The 22,787-nt window shown below is 46.3% G+C and overlaps 1 protein-coding gene across 2 annotated transcripts in view; it reads left to right on the forward strand.

The window, feature by feature from the left end:
* MUC16 (mucin 16, cell surface associated) overlaps nucleotides 1-22,787 on the forward strand; it is a 95,769-nt gene that overhangs the window by 31,986 nt on the left and 40,996 nt on the right. For both annotated transcript variants that reach the window (XM_058728843.1, XM_058728842.1), the window contains exons 7-19: nucleotides 955-4,887; nucleotides 6,005-6,129; nucleotides 6,224-6,291; nucleotides 8,209-8,381; nucleotides 11,737-11,772; nucleotides 11,978-12,043; nucleotides 12,703-12,827; nucleotides 12,924-12,991; nucleotides 14,248-14,420; nucleotides 16,371-16,406; nucleotides 16,651-16,716; nucleotides 19,712-19,836; nucleotides 19,931-19,998. In XM_058728843.1, the coding sequence (XP_058584826.1) occupies nucleotides 955-4,887; nucleotides 6,005-6,129; nucleotides 6,224-6,291; nucleotides 8,209-8,381; nucleotides 11,737-11,772; nucleotides 11,978-12,043; nucleotides 12,703-12,827; nucleotides 12,924-12,991; nucleotides 14,248-14,420; nucleotides 16,371-16,406; nucleotides 16,651-16,716; nucleotides 19,712-19,836; nucleotides 19,931-19,998 (5,062 nt within the window). The remainder of the gene's footprint in view (nucleotides 1-954; nucleotides 4,888-6,004; nucleotides 6,130-6,223; nucleotides 6,292-8,208; nucleotides 8,382-11,736; nucleotides 11,773-11,977; nucleotides 12,044-12,702; nucleotides 12,828-12,923; nucleotides 12,992-14,247; nucleotides 14,421-16,370; nucleotides 16,407-16,650; nucleotides 16,717-19,711; nucleotides 19,837-19,930; nucleotides 19,999-22,787) is intronic.

Here is a 22,787-nt window from a genome sequence, read left to right on the forward strand (position 1 = left end):
TTGGCCAGCTTTGGTCTAGCATGGTTCCTGGCAAATTCCGACTCAGCAAACATTTATTTTGTAGTGGAAACACAAAAAGTAGTAAAAATAGCAGTAATAACCCCAGTGAGGTAATAGTAGCCGAAGTAATGGTAATAATAAATAGGAGTTAACAGCAGTGATAGCAGGTAGTAGCAGTATTTGAGCCAGGCACCATGCTTGGTGAATTTTTATCAGCATTCTGAGATGGCCACTGTACTTATACCTACTTTACAGATGACAATATGGAAGTCCAGCAAGGTTTGGTAACACATCCATTTAGTGGGGGAGTCGGAATCTGAGTGCAGGACCACCTTCTAACGGAGCCCAAGCTCTTAAGCACAATGATATCTGATCTCTCTCAAGCCAGAGAAGACATCTCTCTTTGCATACCTCCATCTATGTATCCATTCATTCACTCGCTCATTTATTCAGCAAATATTTGTGGGCACCTACTGTATGCCAAGCAGTCTTCTGGCTACGAATAGCTCTTACCAAGCCAACCATGAGGAGTTCCACTGTGCCGATTCAGACATTAGGATAAGGAAATATCAAGAAGGGAAAGATGAATTCTGACATGGATTTGTAAAGGTAGGTTCATGCTAGGGTTTGAAGAAGGGCAGAAAGTAAGGAATCTGATGAACGATGGATGAGGCAGACAAGAGAAACAGCCTTAAGAAAAGGCTCGGGGGCCGGAGAGTACAGAAAATGTTTGGGAACAAGGAGTGGTTAAGAATTCATGGAGTTACAGTGCCACACGAGAAAGGGAAGGTGCGGGGATGCCTCTGACAATTCCTTCTCCCATTCCAGAAGCATATACCCCAGGCAGAGACATTTCTCTCCGTTTCCTCATGTGGAGAAAAAAAAATAGCTGGTGGCAGTCCAGTAAGCGGCAATTATTTTGTGCAAACTATGTGTCCATCCCCCAATTCACAGGACTACCAACAGACTGGATGGAGAGAGCAGAGACCACAGCTCTGAAGACCACCTCTACAGCAACTCTGACCACTACTGTCTCTACCCCTGCTTCGGGAACATGGACTCTCCTCAGGACATCAGGCAAGGTGACCAGCACAAGCACAAGAGGAACGATCATTTCAACCCCAGATATTTCCTCTGATGTTCTACAGATGACCACCTCGTTGGCCACCATACCTGGAGCAGAGACCAGCACAGAGGTTCCCAAGACAACCCCGTCTGTCTTCAATAGAGGCTCACAGACTACACCCTCACTGGTCCCTAGTTCTGATGCAGAGAACGGTCCAGCTTCTCCAACTCTGGCTGTTTCCCTTGGTGAGCCAGAGACCACAACCTCACGAGCCTTTCATTCTGCAGAGACCAGCTTGACTGGTTCCAGGGCAACCTTGAGTGTTTCCCACAGCGAATCAGACAGCACACCCCCAACAGCTACTGGTTCTGGGGAAAAAGTCAGTTTAGCAGTTCCAACTCTGACTGTCTTTCCTGGTGTACCAGAAATGGTGACTTCACTGGTAACTAGTCCTGGGGCAGAGATGAGCACAGTTATTTCAACTCTGACTGACTCCCAAGATGAACCAGAGACCAACACCTCATGGGTCACCCAACCTGGGGCACTGAGCGGTTCATCTATTCCAGTTCCAAGTGTCCTTCCTGGTGAGCCAGGGCTGGTGACCTCAATGGATACTAGTTCTGGAGCAGAGACCAGCCCAACTGATCAAACTGCGACTACTTCCCCTGGTGAGCCAAATGCAGCAGCCTCATTGGTTACCCATCCTGGGGCACAGACCAATTCAGCCATTCCAACTCCAGCCATTTCCCCTGGTGTATCAGGGGTGGGAATCTCACCAGTTACCAGTTCTGGAGCAGAGACCAATACAACTTTTACAACTCTGACTGATTCTCCACATGAACCAGAGACAACAGCCTCATGGGTCACCCCTCCTGGGACAGAAGCCATTTCCACTGTTGCAACTTCAACTGTTGCCCCTGGTGAACCAGATGCAACGGCCCTGTGGGTTCATTCCACAGAGAATAGCACACCTGTTTCCAGAATAACTCCAAATTTTTCCCAAAGTGAATTAGACACCATACTCTCAATGGCCACCACTCCTAGGGTAGAAGCCAGTTCAGCCATTCCAACAGTGACTGTCTCATCTGGTGTACCAGCTACAGTGACCTCCCAGACCACTAGTTCTGGGACAGACACCAGTACAACCTCTTCGACTCTGACTGAATCCCTGCATGGATCAGACACAACAGTCTCCTTGGTCACCCATCCTGCAGTGTCCAGCCCAACGGTTCCCAGGACAACCCCTAGTGTTTCCCATAGTGAATCATATAGCAAACCCTCAACAGCCACCAGCCTTGAGACAGAAGCCAGTTCAGCTGTTCCAACTACACCTACCTCCCCTGACGTACCAGATATGGTGACCTCACAGGCCACTAGCTCTGGGACAGATGCCAGTATGGTTATTTCACCTCTGACTCTTTCTCCTGGAGAACCAGCGAACACAGTCTCATGGGTTAATCATCCTGGAGCACAGACCAGTTCTTCCATCCCAACTCTGACTGTCTCCCCTGGTGTATCAGGAGTGGGGACCTCACTGGTCACTAATTCTGAGGCAGAGACCAGTACGATTTTTCCAACTCTGACTGATTACCCACATGAATCAGAGACAGCCTTACGAGTCACCCATTTCTCAGAGACCAGCACACCTGTTTCCAGAATAACTCCAAATTTCTCCCATAGTGAATCAGGTACCACACTCTCAACAGCCACCACTCCCAGGGCAGAAGTCAGTTCATTTTCAGCTACAACTATCTCACCAGGCATACCAAGGTTGGTGACCTTAGTGGTTACCAGTTCTGGAGTAGAGACGAGTACAACTTTTTCAACTCTGGCTGATTCTCTGCATGAACTGGAGGCCACAGCATCATGGGTCACCTTTTCGGAGAAAGAAGCCAGTTCAGCTATTCCAACTCTGCCTACTTCTTACCCTGAGGAGCCAGATACAGCAGTCTCATTGGTCACCCATCCTGCAGAGACCAGCTCAACTATTCCCAAGGCAACACCCAATTTTTCTTACAGTGAATCAGATACCATACCTTCAATAGCTACCAGTTCTGGGACACAGACAAGTTCATCCATTCCAACTCTGACCATCTCCCCTGGTGTACCAGAGGTAGAAATCTCACTGGCCACAAGTTCTGGGCCAGAGACAAGTACAACTTTTACAACTCTGACTCTTTCTCCAGGTCAAATGGAGACCACAGGCTCATGGGTCACCCATGAACTGAACTCTGAGACAGAGTTCAGTTCAGCTGTTCCAACTCTGCCTGCTTCCCCTGGGGAGCCAGATACAGTAGTCTCATTGGTCACCCATCCTGCAGAGACCAGCCCAACAGTTTCCAAGACAACTCCCAATGTTTCCCATAGTGAATTGTATACCACATACACAATGGCCACCAGCCATGGGGCAGAAGCCAGTTCAGCTGTTCCAACTCCAACTGTCCCCCCTGGTGTACCAGATATGGTGACCTCACAGGTCACTAGTTCTGAGAAAGATGCCAGTACAGTCATTCCCACTCTGAATCTTTCTCCTGGTGAGCCAGGGACCACAGCCTCAACAATCATTTATTCTGAGATCCAGACCAGCTCAGCCATTCCAGCTCCAACTGTCTCCTCTACTGTGCCAGAGCTGGTGACCTCACTGGTCACCAGTTCTGGGGTGGAAGTCAGTACAATGTTTACAACTCTGACTGATTCCCCACAAAAGGCAGAGATGACAGCCTCGTGGGTCACCCATTCTGGGACAGAAACCAGTTCAGCTGTTCCAACCCTGACTATTTCTCCTAAGGAGACAAATACAACAGTCTCATCAGTCACTCATTCTGAAGAAACTAGTCCAACTGTCCCCAAAACAACTCCAGTTTTTTCCAAAGGTGAACCAGACACCACACAGTCAATAGCCACCAGCCGTGGGGAAGAAACCAGTTCAGTGGTTCCACCTCCAACTGTCTCCCTTGGTGCACCAGATATGGTGACCTCTCACGTTCCTACTTCTGAGACAGATGCCAATATGACTATTCCAAGTCTGACTCTTTCTCCTGGTGAACCAGCAACCACAGGCTTATTGGTCACCCACCCCAGTGCAAAGACAAGTACACATTTTCCTGGTTCAACTGCTTTTCCTCATTTACCAGAGACCATAGCCTCACTCTCTGTCCAACCTGAGCTGGAGATGAGTACAGCTCCTCCAGTTCGGACTGTTTCCCTCGGTCTACCAGAGACAACATCCTTCACCACATCCATGACAGAGACCAGCAGAGTTGATCTGGGTCCAACAGTCTCACCTGGTGTTCCTGTAGAAACAGCCTCACTCTCCACCCATCTTGGCACAGACATCACAACTATTTCAACATCAACTCTTTCCCCTGTGTTATTGAAGACCACAGGCTTATTGGCCACCAGCCCTGCATCAGAGGCCAGCACAGGTGGCCCAACTTTGACTGCTGGTGTTCTTGGGCCTGTCAGTACCCCTGAAACCACTGGTGAGTCTCATACCTTAACTTCCTGGAGCACAGAACCCTCACCACCTGTGACCTCAGTTGAACTCCTGGAATTGTCCAAGACTGTGACAGGGGACACTGTGACCTTGATAGCATCAGAGACCCCAACACCACCTAAAACCAGTCACAGAGACGGATTGAGTCCAACTGCTATCCTGAAAACCACAACTCCTGAGACCACTAATTTAGCTGCCACAGGCTCAGGCCCCATCATGGCGGAGACCGCAGCCACCTTCAATACACCTGTGGCAACTCCCTTTGTCCCTGAGACCTCACCTGGGATGTCCACCTTGACCTCTCTGAGTGTGACTTCAGAAACAAGTAAGAATGACTTTTTTTTTTTACGGTGGTAAAAGTGTGTATATAATATAGAACTGGCTATTTTAACCATTTTAGATGCATAATTCAGTGGCATTAATTTCATTCACAGTATTATATGAATATTGTCCTTTTTCCAAAACCTTTAATCACTCCCAATGGGATCTGTGTCCCCATTAGCATTAGCTTTCTTTCCCCACTCCCCTCAGCCCCTGGTAACTCTAATCCACTTCTGTCTTCTTGAATTAGCCTACTTTAGATATCTCATGTATGTGGAATCACACAGTGTATTTGATTTTTTGTGTCTGACTTATTTCACTGAGCACAGTGTCTTCATGGTTCATCCATGTTGCAGTGTGCACCAGAACCTCATTCCTGATTATGAATGGATGACATTCCATTGTATGGATGGACCACATTTTATCTGTCCATTCGTGTATTGATGGACACTCATGCTGTTTCTACCTTTTGGCTACCATAGATAGTGCAACTATGCACGTGGGTATGCACAGATCTGTTTGAGTCCGTTTCCACTTCTTTGGAGTATGGTCGTGTGGTGTGCTAATTCGTTAGAGCAATAGCAGTGAGGTATCACACACCAGCTGCCTCGAATGGTAGAAATTTATCAGGTCTGGGGGCTGGAGGGGAACCCCAGGAGAATGCATAGAACGTGAACTTTGGAGTCCTCCTCTCTGGGGAGCGGGTTAGGGAGCTGGGATATGTATCCGCTAACCCCCATCAATCATTGCTAGCAGGATGCTCCCTGGGGCCTGTTCATTCCCCTGCAACAAAGAGATACAGGTGCTATTGCATGCTGAAATGGTAAGAGCCAAGGGGAAGTGGCAGGAGGGTGACCAGCTTGGTTTTCCCAAGTCTATATCACTTTTCCAGCTGGAAGTCAGCATCCCAGGAACCCAGATGGTCCTGGAAAAACTGGGATGGTTGGTCACCCTATGTGGGAGGGTCTTAAATGGTGACATGATGTGTTCTCAAAAAGGACAGCTTAGGCCAAGCCCCGGCTAGGTGCTGGAGTTAAGGTGTGTCCTCAGAGCCTCACCTCCCACCCCCAGCCCAGGCCTGACTCGGGACTGGCCTCATTTTACTCTCTCCACCACCACAGCTGCAGCCCCTTTCTTGATGCCTTTTACTGTCAACTTCACCATCACCAGCCTGCACTACACTGAGGACATGGGGAACTCGGGCTCTGAGATATTCAATGCCACTGAGAGACACCTGCAGCACCTGGTGAGAGCCCCCCACCAATGCTCATCTCATCCCAAGACCTCCACACCCTGCCATCTTGGCCCCTCCGGCTCATCACTCTCTCATTTGTTCCCAGCTCAGGACTCTGTTCGAAAACAGCAGTGTTGGTTCCCTCTATGATGGCTGCAGGCTGACCTTGTTCAGGTGAGTCTTCTTCTAAAGCACCTACAGATACCCCGATTCTCTCCCTTCTTGGTCCTTCACGTCTCAGTCAACCACAGCCTTGGGCCTTTGCCAAGAGACAGTATATCATAGTGAATCCAAAGTTTCTAGCTTTGAACCTTGATCTCTCACTTGTTAACTGTGTGACCTTGGGCAAGTTGCATAACCTCTCTGTGCTCCTACAACCAAGTGTTATAGACTAAAGTCATCCTAAATGAGCTCCATCCACCACACCTGCCCCCATCTCCCCATGAGGTGGGGACGTCAATAAGATGATATTGCCCATACAACATGCCACCGAGAATCTACGTGAGGTACATGTTTTCGTTCACCTCATCTTTACGACACGATTATTATCCCACATTGCAGAAGAGAACACTGAGGCTCAGAGTAGTCAAGTACTTGAGAGGAGCCAGGATTTGAACCCAGAGGTCCCAGTTCTTGAGTCCCTCCCTTTAACCACAATACAGCAGTGTTCAAGGTTATTGGGCTCAACAACCTACATCCTTAAAAGTACTCAGAACTCCAAAGAGCCTTTGGGCTTGGGGGTTGTATCTGCCAGTATTTACTGGATCCAAAATTAAGACAAACACTATATTAATATGTTCATTTATTTAAAATAACAAACCTATTATGTGTTAACACAAATAACATTATTTTTATGAATAATAGCCATGTTTCCCCTCTCCCCTCGCCCCCCCAAAAAAGCATAACAAGAAGAGGACCATTGTTTACATTTTTGTAGATATTTTTAATGCTTGTTTTAGTAAAAGACAGTAGGCTGTCTGCTTCTGCATTTTTAAAAGTTTATTTATTTATTTTAGTAATTGGTACACCCGACACAGGGCTTGAATCCATGACCCCGAGATCAAGAGTCATATACTCTTCTGATAAAGCCAGCCAGGCCCTCCTCTGCTTCTGCATTTAATCTTTTACAATATTTCATCTCATAGCCTCTGGAAAAAAAATTTCATTGTGTACTCCTAAGAGAATAAAAGTGAAAATAACGTCTTGGTATGAATATGAAAATATTTTTACTTGGTGGGCTCCCTGTAAGAGTTTAGGAAGCCCAGGAGTCCCTGAGCCACACTTTGAGAACCACTGCCCTACCCTAGATGAGCATCAAATGGGATGCTTTGACTAGCGTGGGTAATAGCGAGAACTCCCAGACAAGGAAGAGAGGGGATCTCTCTTTTTGTAAAGCCCTCAGTCTGGATGAATCACTATAGATGCAGCTTAAATTCAGGACAAAAGTATTTTTGAACCACATTGCCCCTTATTACCTCTTATGTCATTTTCTCTGTTTTTGTTTTCCTCAAAATTTGGTTGTCTGCTCCAAAGGTGTTCCCAAGGGGTTGGCCTCAGCCTTGGGGTTCACCAACTTGAAACAAAGTCTTCCCTTCAGGTTCCATGATGGCTGTTAAGACAGAGTCACAGCCAGACACAGAGGTGACTCACTCACCTCCTCCAAGGTCTTCAGTCATGCTGCCTGGGTTCAGGATTCTCATTTCCTCCCTGGGAGCCCCACACCCCCAATCCCATGGCCCAAGCAGGACTCCACTCTTACTGGAGGGGATGTCACCTGTACTTACCTTCTTGAGTGGACAGGGACTGTACTGGCTCCTGGTAGTTGAAACAATGAGCATGAACCAATAAGGAAAAGATTGGGGAGCAAAAGCAGAAGACTAGGTATGGAGCAGCCCTGGAGAACAGTACATTTCAGAAGGTGAGGTGGTCCCCATATGAGACAGAAAAAGATGTGTTTGAGAAAGTAGATGAAACCCAGAGAAGAGTGCTAACATAAACATCAAGGGGTAAAATTGAAGGAAGGAGCTGTCAAGAGTAGCCAACTCTCAAGTGTCTTTGCATGTCCCTATTCCTGTGCCCTTCCTTCCGCAGGGCTGAGAAGGATGGGACAAGCACCAGGATAGATGCAGTCTGTACCTACCGCCCAGATCCCACCGGCTTCAGGCTGGACAGAGAGCAGCTCTACCAGGAGCTAAGCCAGCAGACCCATGGCATCACTCAGCTGGGCCCCTACACCCTGGACAGGAACAGTCTCTGTGTCAATGGTGAGAACCTCTATGGCTGTTGGGGTCTCCTCCCGAGTCCCAGATGGGGTCTCCTTGCAGTGCAATTTCTCAGTGCCCAGGTTCATAGTTCTGGGCCAACCTAGAATTTCCATGGGGGAATTCTCTTTCCTCAGAACACCTACAGAGCTTTCTTCCCTCCCTCTCCACCTCCCTCCCTTCTCTCCTTCTTTCCTTTCCTCCTTTCTTCTTCTTCTTCTTCTTCTTCTTCTTCTTCTTCTTCTTCTTCTTCTTCTTCTTCTTCTTCGTAAAACTAATATTTAATAACCTGTCATTTTAAATATTAGAAACTGGGGCGCCTGGGTGGCGCAGTCGGTTAAGCATCCGACTTCAGCCAGGTCACGATCTCACGGTCGGGTCCGCGAGTTCGAGCCCCGCGTCAGGCTCTGGGCTGATGGCTCGGAGCCTGGAGCCTGTTTCCGATTCTGTGTCTCCCTCTCTCTCTCTGCCCCTCCCCCGTTCATGCTCTGTCTCTCTCTGTCCCAAAAATAAAAATAAAAAAACGTTGAAAAAAAAAAATTTTAAATATTAGAAACTTTGGGGCGCCAGGGTAGCTCAGTCGGTTGGGCATCTGACTTCAGCTCAGGTCATGATCTCACGGTTCATGAGTTTGAGCCCCGTGTCAGGCTTTGTGCTGACAGCTCAGAGCCTGGAGCCTCCTTTGGATCTGTGTCTCCCTCTCTCTCTGACCCTCCCGCCCCCCTCTCTCTCAAAAGCAAATAAACATTAAAAGTTTTTTTTAACATTAGAAACTTTGAGAACAAAACATTTTTTTTTTCTTTTGGAAAATTCTTAGGACCTGCACTTGCCTTTTTCTCATCACATTATTTATAATACAGAGCACATCTTTTTCTGTACCAGGGTGAACTGTCATATCGCTTTCTAAGTTTCCATCAGATTCTAGCATTTTTCCCTGTGTGCTTTCAGTGTGGTAATTTATCTCTGAAAATTTCATTAATGTGAACTTTTGTCTGTGGATGTTACCTCCTTTAGATATTCTCACCTTTTCTGTCACAGCTTTTCTTGTGAATGCTGATAAATCTGTCGCCACTACAGTCTTCTGGTTGCATAAACGGAGCCTCTCCAATATCAGCAGCGTGAACATCCATGTTCGTTTAATTCTTCTCTAAGTCCTACTATTATTTGTTTTTATGCTTTTAATTTAAGTTTTTATTAAAAAAATTTTTTTAAGTTTATTTATTTTTGAGAGGGAGAGACCGAGTATGATCAGGGGAGGGATGGAGAGAGAGGGAGACACAGAATCCGAAGCAGGCTTCAGGCTCCGAGCTGTCAGTACGGAGCCCGATGCGGGGCTTGAACCCAGGAACCACGAGATCATGACCTGGGCCAAAGTCGGACGCTTAGCCAACTGAGCCAGCCAGGTGCCCCTAATTTAAGTTTTTATTTTAATTCCAGTTAGTTAACATTACAGTGTTACATTCGTTTCAGATGTACAGTATAGTAATTCAAACTTACAACACCTTATGCTCACAGAACAACTTCCAAGGTCTGGAAATAAAGGCTCTCTCCATAGTCTCTCATTGCAGTGACCTTTCACAGAAACCCAACATCAGAGAAGGAAGAGAACAAAGCAAGCCCGCAGTGGCTGCTGATGTTAACTCCTCCCCAACAAGCAACGAGTTCCCAAAGTGGGGACTGATCCACTTTTTTCTCTTTGTTATAACAGCTTGTGGCCCTTTACTCATCCTCCAGGGCCCAGGCAGAACTACAATCCACCTGAGAAGCAAACAATAAAGCTGTTAGCATGTTTTTAGCAATAAATCCCTCTGCATCAATGTTCTTAGCAACAAAACCCACAGTAACGCCTGCACTAAAGGCTAATATTTATTGAGGGATGCCTGTGATCTGGAACATTGTGTGTATTGTGTCTTACTAATCCTGTCCAACACTCTGTGAGGCATTACGTACATTTTACAGAGGAGCAAACAAGGATCAAGGAAGGACATCTATTTATCCCAAGATCAGAAACCTTATATCAATGGTAACATCATGACGCAAACCCTAAATTGGCTCTAAGGCCCCCAGAAGGGACCCCAACTACAAGGCTACACTGCAGACTAACCCAGCTAGAACAAGCCTCAAATCTCAGGATGGGAAGGCATATCAAGGAGCCTCTAACACAACAATTTAAACTAAAGCTCAATCATGTCCCCTGTGGATTGCCTTTGACATTTTCTTTCTATCTGGATTAAAATCTGTATCGTATTTCAATAGTCTTTGAGAGTTACTTAAAGCTGTAGTTGACAGTGTGGGTTTGGGTGATTTACAGGTCTTTCTTTAAGTGCTGGTCCTGTTTTTTTGCTCCCCCTATGGCCCTGAAGTGTCTGTTTTTAGCATGGAATTTTTAAAACCCTCACCTAAGCTTATTGTAAAGGTCAACTGGGATAAAACCTGAGTAATGTAAGTAAAGCACAGGGCTCCCTCTACTGGGTCTAGTCTCAGAGAAGAGTTTCATTTCAAGAAACCTAGTCAGACCATCAGATATAAAATAAGTCTAAGTTTTACTTGCATTGCTTACCAAGCCTCAGAGAGGATCCAATCCATGACCCAGAACCATACTTATTCAAACCCTCTTTTCCCCACTCCCTCTTATTCTCCAACTTGATGCTTTCTGGTTGACTCCCCAGTCTGTCTGTCTATCTCACTCTCTCCCTCGTTCGACATTACAGAAATCCAGGAACTGTGTCAAAAATCAAGCTGTTTCTGAAAACCGGAGAAGTAGGAAAAACTCAGAGATCAAGGACAAAGTTATATTTAATTGGTGGGGAAAGGGGCACCTGGGTGGCTCAGTCGGTTGAGCGTCCGGCTTTGGCCCAGGTCATGATCTCACGTCCGTGGGTTCGGGCCCCGCGTCGGGCTCTGTGCTGACAGCTCGGAGCCTGGAGCCTGTTTCGGATTCTGTGTCTCCCTCTCTCTCTGACCCTCCCGCATTCATGCTCTGTCTCTCTCTGTCTCAAAAATAAATAAACGTTAAAAAAAAAAATTTAATTGGTGGGGAAAACACAAATAAGGCTGGAAACACATAAAGCTGCTGTTCCTATGACTCATCTGATGAGGTTGCTGTTGCTTCCGGCACCTCATGACCCCCCGCAAGGTGGGGGGTATTTTGATTATTGTGGTCTTTGTGGTTAATGATACAGAGGATGAAACAGTCCTGAGCAGGCAGTTAACTCATAAAGAGCAGCCATCGTTATCTTTGATGAGCCTCAGAGAAAGCACTGGAGAAGGGTCTGTGTCCATGTTTCAAGTCCTACCCCTCACCCTTTTCTCCACCTCCTCCCATTGACTGCCTCTTCCTCTCTGGCTCTCTCTGCAGGTTATAACCATCAGTACTGGACCCCCACCACCAGCAGTAAGTCACAAGGGCCCAGATGTCCCTGTGTCCCTGGGACACTTCTTTCCTGCACCCATTCCCAAGGGACAGTACCCATGTATCCCACTCCCAGATTCTCAGCCCCAGAGCAGCTCTAGACCACCAATTAGAGACACACGTTCCCATCAACAGCCCTGTCCTCTTACTGCTTCATGATTTATGTTGATGTTGTGTTTTCTTTCAGCTCTGGTGACCTCCACATTTTCTCCAGGACCATCGATATCTCTGCCTCCCACCCCCAGCTCTACAGGTAGGAGTCTGATCTCTGAGTCCCATGAAACTTCAACTCCCATTCTGGCTGATCTCCAGCCTGTCTCCTGTGCTCCCCCATCTCTGGCCATACCAGCCTTGTTTCTGTTTCAGGGACCAAACATCCTCCCATCCTCAGTGCCTTTGCTCTTATGTAATGGGAACTCAGCTCTATTCCTGATTTCCCATTGTCCTCCAGATTCAGCTCAGCTGGCTTTTGCTCAGACTTCCTCCTATAAAGTAGCATCATGTCCCCATATCCCACACACAGGTGGGATCTAACCTCTACCTCTATGATCGTTTCCTTCATGGAAATTACTACCGTTTGGCTTTCTTGACTTCTCAAGAAATTTGTGGCCCATGATCTGAGCACAAAAGGTCTTGGTGCCTCCTCTTGCCACCAAAATGTCCGTGACAGGTCAGCCTTTGGGGACACTCTGGGATGAGAAGATTGAGGTTTCCTTTTGAGCTGACAGGACACATCTAACATGGAGGTCCTCCCTTGGCTGGCCGAGGAGGGAGGTATCCCAGATGGGATATCTCAGGCCTCACCTACGGGACACTATGGACAGAGAGATGGCACTAGTCCCTTCCCCCTAATGTATAGCTCAGGCCTATAATTGTGATGGGTCTCCTCTCTCTCCTTCCCTCTGGCTGCAGTTGTGGGCCCAGCCCTGGTGCCATTCACCCTCAACTTCACCATCACCAACCTGCTCTGCACCCCAGACATGAGGCACCCAGGCTCCATGAAGTTCAACTCCACTGAGAGGGCCCTGAATCGCCTGGTAAGAGCCCAACAACGCCTCCCCTGGCCTGCCTTGTCCTTACCCCACCCAGTCACCTCAGCCCCTCATGCTCACCTCTCTCTCCTTCCTCCCCAGCTTGGTCCCTTGTTCAAGAACACCAGTATTGGCCCACGGTACTCTGGCTGCAGACTGACCTTGCTCAGGTGAGACTCCCCCTCCCTCACAATGGTTACAGGCAAGTTCACCTGGCGGTGAGGACCTAAACATGGCAACTAGAAGATGCACAAATGGCTTCGAATGGAATTCCAAGAATTCAGATGGAAGGCATCCCCTCTGGCTGAGTGTATCGGAGAGGGCTTCCTGAAAGAGGTGGCTGTCCAATAAAGGTCTTAAATTACTTGGATAAGAAGAGCCATGGAGCATTCACACTCACTGGTCAGAAATGAAATGAGGTACCTCAGGCCATGCCCTGTGACAGGTGCTAAGGGCACCTAGAGATTGAGTCATGGACTCTTCCCTCAAGGTACCCACAGTATGGAGAGGACAGCAGCCATATAAACTTAAACATAATAGTAACAGGGTTAGTACAATGATAAAGCACTACATGGAAGCCATAGGAGCCTGGAGGATGGACTTTTAGCTGAATGTGGGGGAGTTGAGTAGAAGCAGTCTGGAGAAGGTGATGCCTGAGCTGAATGAGCATTAGCCAAAAGAATTGCCAGAAGACATTTTGGCAGAAGTGTTTCAAGGGTTGGCATATCTCAGATCAGGCGGGGATTCATGGAGTTTTAAGCAGAGCCTTGATGTAATGTCATTTATTTTAAGTAGTACACAGGTAGATATGGGTATGGGAAAATTTGATGTGATAATGGGACAAGAGGTGGGGAAATCAGTGAGATGTTGGGCTCACCTAGATGTTGCTTGGATGGGGGGACCAAGGACAGGGGAGGTCCAGGATGCCTCCCACATGTTTGGTTCTGGCCCCAATATGGGAACATGGCAGAAGGAGGAGACTCTGTGTTTTTAGGGGGAATTAATAAACTTAATCTGGGACAAATGGAATATAATAAGTCTGAAGGACATCCTTGGGGCTGTTGGTGACATGGCACAGAGCTCAGGAGAGGGGTCTTGGCCAGAGAGTAAGATTGGATCTCATGAGAATAAAGCTGATAGCTGAACCAATGAGTATGAACCATATGACTCAAGAAGAATGAGGCCAAAAGAATAGAAGTTGGCTGAGGCTGAAGCCTTGGAGATTAACCACTTTAAGGAGTAGGAAGATACCTAGATGAGAAGGTCCCAGAAAAGAATGTGCGTGAGAAACCAGACAAGACCCGGTAAAGAGAAATGTCATAAGGCCAAGGCTGGGGGTGGGACAGGCTGAAGGCAAGAGGTGAACAAAGTATGTAACTCTCCCACATCTCAGGATGTCCCTATTCCTACGTCCCTACCGCCCTAGGACTGAGAAGGGTGGAACAGCAACAGGAGTGGACGTGATCTGCACTTATCATCCTGACCCCATGGGCCCTGGGCTGAACAGAGAAGAATTGTACCAGGAGCTGAGTCAGCTGACCCACGGTGTCACCTGGCTGGGCACCTACACCCTGGACAGAGACAGTCTCTATGTCAATGGTGAGTGTCTGTGCGGTAGCTGGGATCTCCTAGCCCCATGTTTCTCTCTACCAGTGCTCCTCAACTGGGGCGATTCTGCTCTCCATGGGACATTTGGCATGTCTGGAGATATTTCACATCATACCTGGAGCGGTACTAATGACATCTAGTAGGTAGAGGCCAGGGTGCTGCTAAACATCCTACAGTGCACAGAGCAGCCCTCCACCATGAAGAATTATCTAGACCAAAATGTCAATAATGCTGAGTTTGAGAAATTGCTGTACACAAATTGATGGTTCCAATGCAAACCTAGCATTTCCTTGGAGACTCATTTTTGAATGCCTAACGCATCATGGGAAGCTGATTTCCTTTCCATTTTCACCTCCTGGAATAACATTTTTCTTCCTCATTTTCACTGCTTCCCATAAGAGACCAACATGCAGACTCTAGGAAAAGAAGTGGGTGATAAAGAACTCTGTGGTTAAATTTTCCAAATGGGCAGCAGGTGACCATTTCAGCCTTCACCCCATTTCATTCTCTCACAATGATGACCAATTTACTAAGTGCCCACAGACCAGTCAGTATGACTGGTCTTCATGAGATAACATCACACTTAGCAAATAGTCCATGAATAATATCTACTTACACAACACCATTAGCAACAATGCCCCTAACAGCAATGCTAATGCTGAGAATAATAAGTACAATAGCGACTAACTCTTATCAAAAGGTTCTTATGTGCCAGGAATTGTGATAAAGTCTTTTATAGGTATTATCTCACATTGATCTTACTCAAAACCCTGTGAGTTGTTACAGTCATTTTAATGGAGACAGCCATCATGCTTTCAGACAGGAAGTCATTTCCCCGAGATAATCCAGCCATCATGCCTGACAGGGTCAAGACTCAAACAAACTGGAGATTGAACCTAAACTCCAAGTTCCTAACTACAAGACAACACCACAGACCATCCAGATAGAGAAAGCCTCAAATCTCAGGATAGGAAGGGGCATAACTGATCTCTAGCCTAACAATCTAACCTAATGCTTGGTTAGTTATGTCCCCTCTATATCAACTTGGATATTTCCTTAAAACGGTGGTTGACAGTGATTGGCAAGGGACAGATCTCTGTTTTATGTGATGCTGGGCAAGCCATGCAACCTGTCTAGGCTTTAATGTCCCATTTACAGAATGGAATAAACATATATACCATGCAGGATTTTCCTGATGGTCAAATGAGATAGTTCACAGGAATAACCCAAGTAAATCATGGGGCTCCTCTGGGTCCAAAATGACTCCCACCCCTCACAGAACATCCAAGGAGATGATCATGACCCAGAGAAACACTGATGAAAAATTATCTTCTCCCCAATTCCTTTCAGACTCCAATTTTTATGCCATCCATCTGACCTCGAAGTCTCTTCTCACGTTCATTATCCTAGCCCATTCCCAAAGTTTCTCTAATATTCTAAACCACATGTACATTCCCTCTCCTCCATCTTGTTTGCTTCCACAGACCGCTCTCTCTAATGGCCACAATTTTGTCACTTAAACACCACCACCCCCCCCAGAAACTAAGCTAGAAAGATAAAGTCGTACTATCATAAAATTTTGTGAAGGGAGAGAAGCTGAGAGAGCAATGATAAAGTTGTGGATAAGCCTTGGAACACTCTTGTTTGTAATTACATTACCTTGTAATGTACTGTTTAGTATTATTTCTGGTGCATAGTATATTCCCAATAAACAGGGGCAGTTATTATTATTGTATTTTTATTTTGGCAATAATAATGGGAACGATGTTCATCACTATTTTCAAGGGATAAGCCACATGAGGGCACTGAATGAAATGTAGGAGCCATTATTGTTCATTTATAAATCACAGCAAGTTTGCTAATGAATTTCATCTCTGGGTCTACTGTCTACCCCTTCCTTAGCTCTTACCCATTATAACAGTCCTTTACTCCTTTCTACAGGTTATAACCACCGGTACTGGAACCCTACCACCAGCAGTGAGTATTCAAGACCGAAATTTCAATGCCCACTGGACCCTTATTCCCCAAAACACATTTTTCTGGAGGGAAGCTGCCAATTCTCCTTCCCTAAGTGTCTAGCTACAGACTCAGAAGAGCCCCTAACCCACCCAGGGTCTTGCCCTGAGTCCAGACAGAAGACCAAATTCTAATGAATAGCTTTAGTCCCCCATTCATTCAGGATGGGACTTCATAATTTTTCCCCTGTTCTTTTTTTTCTCAGCTCCAGTGATTTCTACATTCTCTCCAGAATCTTCCACATCTCAGCCCCCCATCCTCAGCTCTACAGGTAGGAGCCTACTCTCCGGGACCCATAAAACTTCAACTCCACACAGTCTGGTTCCTGTAGACCACCCACCCTCAGAATGTCCTACTCACTCCCTCCCTCACTCTCCAAACTTTGGCCACATCAGACACTGTCTGTTCTCTAGTGTCCTAACCTCTGGACTTTATATCAGCTCTTCCTGGAGATCCACTACACCTGGAACCTCATTGCTTTTCAGATCCCAGCGCAATCTCACCTTCTTTGAAAGACCTTCCTAGACCCTCTTATAGGAAATAGCACATCTGAATACACACCTGGACCACAGGTTTTCACTATCCACAACCATGAGTATTTTCTGATGGAATTTACTGCTATTTGCTTTATTCAGTATTTATGTATCTGTCACCTTGGAGCTGAGCACCTAGTCTGCACTCACTTTATACTGATTGACTGGTTGAATGAATGAATGTAGCAATCTTGCGTATGTCCACATTTGTGGATTTTATTCGAACGTCCAGAAAATCATTCAGGATCTTAGTCCTGGACTTCGTTCTTGCTCTGTTTCCTCATCTGACCCAGATGTGGGTCTAAGGGCTCTTGAGTCCCCAGGAACCTGAAACAAGGGCTTGATTTATGTCGGGAAACTTGTCTTACTCCAACCCTTAAGATTTATTTTAAAATTTGAGTCTATAGGTAGTTTTCACACTTATGTCATGACCAAGACAGGGCATCCCTGACCTTTAATCCTGCTGTGTGCATCTACAGTTATGGGATACAAGCCGGTGAGCTATAATTTGAATCCTGCCTTCTGGAATTCTGGGTTTTATGAGTCAAGACACTGCAAACTTTGCTCAAGCTTTAGACAGAATGTGCATTCTCCACTCCTTACTGTTCACCCTGATCAACTCAACCATTTCTGTAACAGGCTTAGCTCCTACAAGCTTGGCATGTGCTACAGACCAAGTCATTCCATGACTGATGACGTCATTTTTTCTGTAGATGCATTCAAGATTTCTTCTTCATCTTTGGTATTCAGAAGTTTGATAATGATGTATCGGAACATGGTTTTTCTTTGAGTTTCTACTATTGGGGATTTTTGAAGCTTCCTGAATCTGAAAATGTATGTTTTCAAGAAATTGGGGCAAGTTTTAGCTCTGATTGCTTTTTTTCCCCCAGTTATGCCAGTACCATTTATTTAAAAAATTTCCTTTCTCCATTAAATTATACAGGTGCCCTGGTTGAAAATCAATTCACCATAAATGTGAGGCTTTGCTTCTAGACTTTCAATGATATCCCATTGATCTACCTGTCCTTCTTCATGCAGTACGTCACTGTCTTGATTACCGTAGCTTCGTCTACTGTAGGTTTTCTTTTCTTTTTGTTGTTTATTTGGATTCCAGTTAACATACAGTGTGGGAATACTTTCAGGTGTACAATTTAGTGATTCGGCACTTCGTACAACACCCGGAGCTCATCTCAGCAAGTGCCCTCCCTAATCCCCATCACCCATTTAACCCATCTCCCCGCCCACCTCCCCTCTGCCAGCCATCAGTCTGTTCTCTATAGTTAAGAGTCTGTTCCTGCCTGGTCTCTCTCTCTCTCTCTCTCTCTCTCTCTCTCTCTCTCTCTCTCTCTTTTTCCCTTTCACTCATTTGTGTTGTTTCTTAAATGGTACTTATGAGTGAAATCATATGGTATTTGTCTTTCTCTGACTTATTTTGCTTAGCATGATATACTCTAGCTCCATCCGTGTTGTTGCAAATGGCAAGATTTCATTCTTTTTTTTTCAGTTTTTTAAACATTTTTATTTATTTTTGAGAGAGAGAGACAGAGTGTGAGTGGGGGAGGAGCAGAGAGAGAAGGAGACACAGAATCTGAAGCAGGCTGCAGGCTCTGAGCTGTCAGCATAGAATTCTAATATTCTGTGAATAATATTCACCTATTGTGAATAATGCTGCTATAAGCATGGCTGTACAAACAGAAAGATATCTACTTTTGAGTTAAAAAGGTATTGTAGGGGCGCCTGGATGGCTCAGTCGGTTGGGCAGCTGACTACAGCTCAGGTCATGATCTCGCAGTCTGTGAATTCGAGCCCCGCATCGGGCTTTGTGCTGACAGCTCAGAGCCTGGAGCCTGCTTCGGATATGGTGTCTCCTTCTCTCTGCCCCTTCCCTGTTTGCTCTCTGTCTCTGTCCCTCTCAAAAATAATAAACATTAAAAAAAATTTTTTAATTAAAAAAAAAGGTATTGTAGCTGTGCTGTTCATTTGTGGGACTTGGGCAAAATTTACTTTCTCTGAGCCTCAGTTTCCCAGACTGTAAAATGGAACTGGTAATACTTGACTCTGAGGATTGTGGTTAGGGTAAGCTGAGATGCCAGAAATGAAATGCCCAGTACAAAGGCTGGCCCCCAATTGGTGCTCCTCAGATGAAATCTGTAAACGGTACTGTCACCCAGTTCAGACTTCTGGCATTCGATTCTTCACACCCTAACCCCAGAATGACCATACAGTGTTTTTGTGTTTGTGTTTGTTTTTGTCTTATGGGACACTTTTGACAAAGAGAGGGAGGGTTCTAATTAATATTTACATGCAAGCCACATGACTGTTCAGGGAAAACTAGGAGATGTGGTCAGTCCATGTAAAATCCACTCTTCAAAGACAGTTTAGTGAAACTGAGACAGGAGTCACTCTCAGGGGGAATAGACAGGCCCACTCAGCGGTTGCAAGTTCTCTCGTGGTGACGTCAGAAGACAATGGGAGACCTCCACCCCAGGGGGCAACTGAGTGATTTTGCTTCTTTTCCTCCCACCCAAATGTCCACCAGCTGTTTTTCTTTAGACACACTGGGCTGAAGAGTTGAGGTTCTTTTTCCAGCTAAAATAATCTATCCAGGTTGGAGGCCAAGTGTGGCTGTATGCAAGGGTGACACAGATACGGTGGCCACCCTTGGATCTGCCACCTACAGCCATCCCCACCAGAGAATCATAATGGAGCCCTTCTCGCCCTTTCTGGCTGCAGGTGTGAGCCTGTCTCTGGTGCCCTTCACCCTCAACTTCACCATCACCAACCTGCGCTACACAGAGGGCATGGGGCCCCCAGGATCTGAGCTATTCAACTCTGTAGAGAGGATCTTGAATCGTCTGGTGAGAGCCCCTCCAATGCGTGCCCTCCAGTGCCTACTTTTGTCCTTCCCAGCCCCTCAGCCCATCTTCTTACTTCCATGTCTTTCATCCCCAGCTCAAACCCTTGTTCCAGAACAGCAGCATTGGGCCCCTCTATTATGGCTGCAGATTGACCTTGCTCAGGTGAGAACTCCAGAGTTCACATGCAGGCCATGTGCAGGGGGCAGAGGGACCACGAGCTGGACCATCATCCCAGAACAGCTGACCACCAACTGCCAGTCTGTCTCACATTGCATTCCTAACCAGAAAATGCAGAATCCTCTTGGACTGCCCTTCCCAGGTGACAAGGTTGAACTTTTCCGAAAGATCTTTCTTCTGGAACTCATCAAGAAAACAACTGGTCAGTCGTGCTGGCTTTATCACAATGGAGCCATAGTTTTCAACCAAGAATGATTTCCCTCCCAGGGGATATTTGGCAATGTCTGGAGACATTTTTTGTTGTCAAAACTCAAGGGTCGGAGTTGCTACTGACATCTAGTGAGTGAGGCCAGGGATGCTGCTAAATATCCTACAATGCAGAGGATGGTCTCTCAGGGCCACGAACGATCTGACTCGAAATGTGCACAGTGCCAAGGTTGAGAAACCTTGCTCTAGGGGATGCATAATTCTCTCTCCTGCTTATGTCACATTTTTGATAATGATTGGCCTGCCTGTAACACCTAGCCAGCAGTGACCAAATCCTGCTTTCTGACCTCTCAGAGGTGGACTTGCGATCACTGAGTAGTAAAGTACAGTGGTTATATAGTGGGTTTTTTTTTAAGTTTATTTATTTATTTTGAGAGAGGCAGAGACAGAGATAGCATGAGAAGAAAAGGTGGGGTGGGGGAGACAGAGAGAGAGAGGAAATCCCAAGTGGGCTCCACACTGTGACCACAGAGCCCAACACGAGGCTCAAACTCCTGAAACCATGAGATCATGACCTGAGCCGAAACCAACTTAGCCACCCAGGTGCCCCTATGCAGTTTTATTTAGAGTCTGACAGGCCTACCTTTCCTACTTCAAGGCTGTGTGACCTGAACAAGTTACTTAACATGTCTGTGCCTCTACCTACTCACCTGTCAGCTGAAGTATCTCAATTTGCTTTCTTGTACAACAAAGTTAGCCCATGATTCTGCTGGAAGATTCTCCTGCCTGGGTTGGCTCAGCTGATGTCAGATGAGGCTCATTCCTGTGTCTGCAGTCAGCTGCTGTCTGGGATACCTTCGTTCTCCTCCACATTGTCTCATCCTCCAGAAGGCTAGCTTGGGCTCATTCACACGCTCAGAGTTCCAAGAGCAGCAAGAAATGGCAAGCCCTATTGCACACCTGCCTTCCACGCCATTGCTGGTATCACATTTGTGAACGTGCATTGGCCAGTTCCAGTTCTATGGCCAAGCCCAGATTCAAGAGATGGAATCTCTTTGCTTCTTTTTTTTTTTCTTAATGTTTATTTATTTTTGACAGAGACAGAGATAGAGTGTGATCAGGGAAGGGGCAGAGAGAGAGGGAGACACAGAATCTGAAGCAGCAGGCTCCAGGGTCTGAGCTGTCAGCACAGAGCCCAATGCGGGGCTTGAACTCCATGAGATCAAACCGCAAGATCATGACCTGAGCTGAAGTCAGACACTTAACTGACTGAGCCACCCAGGCACTCCGAAACAGACTCCACTTCTGACTGAAGGAAAGAATTTGTCGTCATTTGTGTGAGCATAGTGAGGATTAAAATGAGAGGTGCTTAGTTAGCAAAAGAACTAACGTATAAAGAACACACAGTAAATTATTCGTGACCTTGCCTAGACCTAGGTACTGAGAATAACTCTAGCATGTGGGAGCCCCCACATGTGCACTTGGCTCACCTTACTCTTTGTGTGAGATCTCCCAATCACTGACCTTTTGTCTGAGGATGGAATGCCCTCAGCTCCAAAGACACCACTGTCCTCCAGCCACAATGCTATGTCTTCCCCTTTCTGCTGGCCTTGAGATTTCTCTGGCTCTCAGATACCACACAGCCTCATGCCCCTCTCCACCCAAGGCTGCCTGCTGACCTCACTGTTTCTTTGAAAAGGCTCAGTCTCTCTCACTGCAAGGTCCATTCACACCAAGAACTTTGGCCCTATTAATGCCTAATAAAAATGGCTGTCTTCTACTGAGCATTTACTAGTGCTAAGTGCTGTAGGGTCTGTCCTATTACCTCATTTGGTGGATGAAAAAAACAATGAGCTACAGACAGGTTGAGAGACTTACTCAGAGTCAGCCAGCAACTGAGCAGCAGAGCTGGGGTTTAAGCAATTTGACATTGCCTTTTCTTACCTTGTCTAAGTCCTCTCCATCATGCATCTGTTGTTAGCATCTGTTTCAAGAATAAAACCCAGTGATTCATCACTTACATACAACACCCAGTGCTCATCCCAACAAGCGCCCTCCTTAATGCCCATCACCCATTTAGCCTATCCCCCACCCACCTCCCTCCAGCAGCCCTCAGTTTGTTCTCTGTATTTAAGAGTCTCTGGAGGCGCCTGGGTGGCTCAGTCGGTTAAGCAGATGACTTCAGCTCAGGTCGTGATCTCACAGTCTGTGAGTTCAAGCCCCATGTGAGGCTCTGTGCTGATAGCTCAGAGCCTGGAGCCTGCTTCAGATTCTGTGTCTCCCTCTCTCTCTGCCCCTCCCCTGCTCATGCTCTGTCTCTCTGTGTCTCAAAAATAAATAAAAACATTTTTTAAAAAGTCTCTTATGGTTTGCCTCCCTCCCTGTTTTTATCTTATTTTTGCTCTCTTTCCCCTATGTTCATCTGTTTTGTTACTTAACTTCCACATATGAGTGAAATCATATGATATTTGTTTTTCTCTGACTGACTTGTTTCACTTAGAATAATATACTCTAGCTCCGTTTTAAAGCTCAGCACAAGGCATCAGTATTTGGAGATGCTGCATATC

Source organism: Neofelis nebulosa, chromosome 4, assembly GCF_028018385.1.
Source record: "Neofelis nebulosa isolate mNeoNeb1 chromosome 4, mNeoNeb1.pri, whole genome shotgun sequence".
Lineage (NCBI taxonomy): Eukaryota > Metazoa > Chordata > Mammalia > Carnivora > Felidae > Neofelis > Neofelis nebulosa.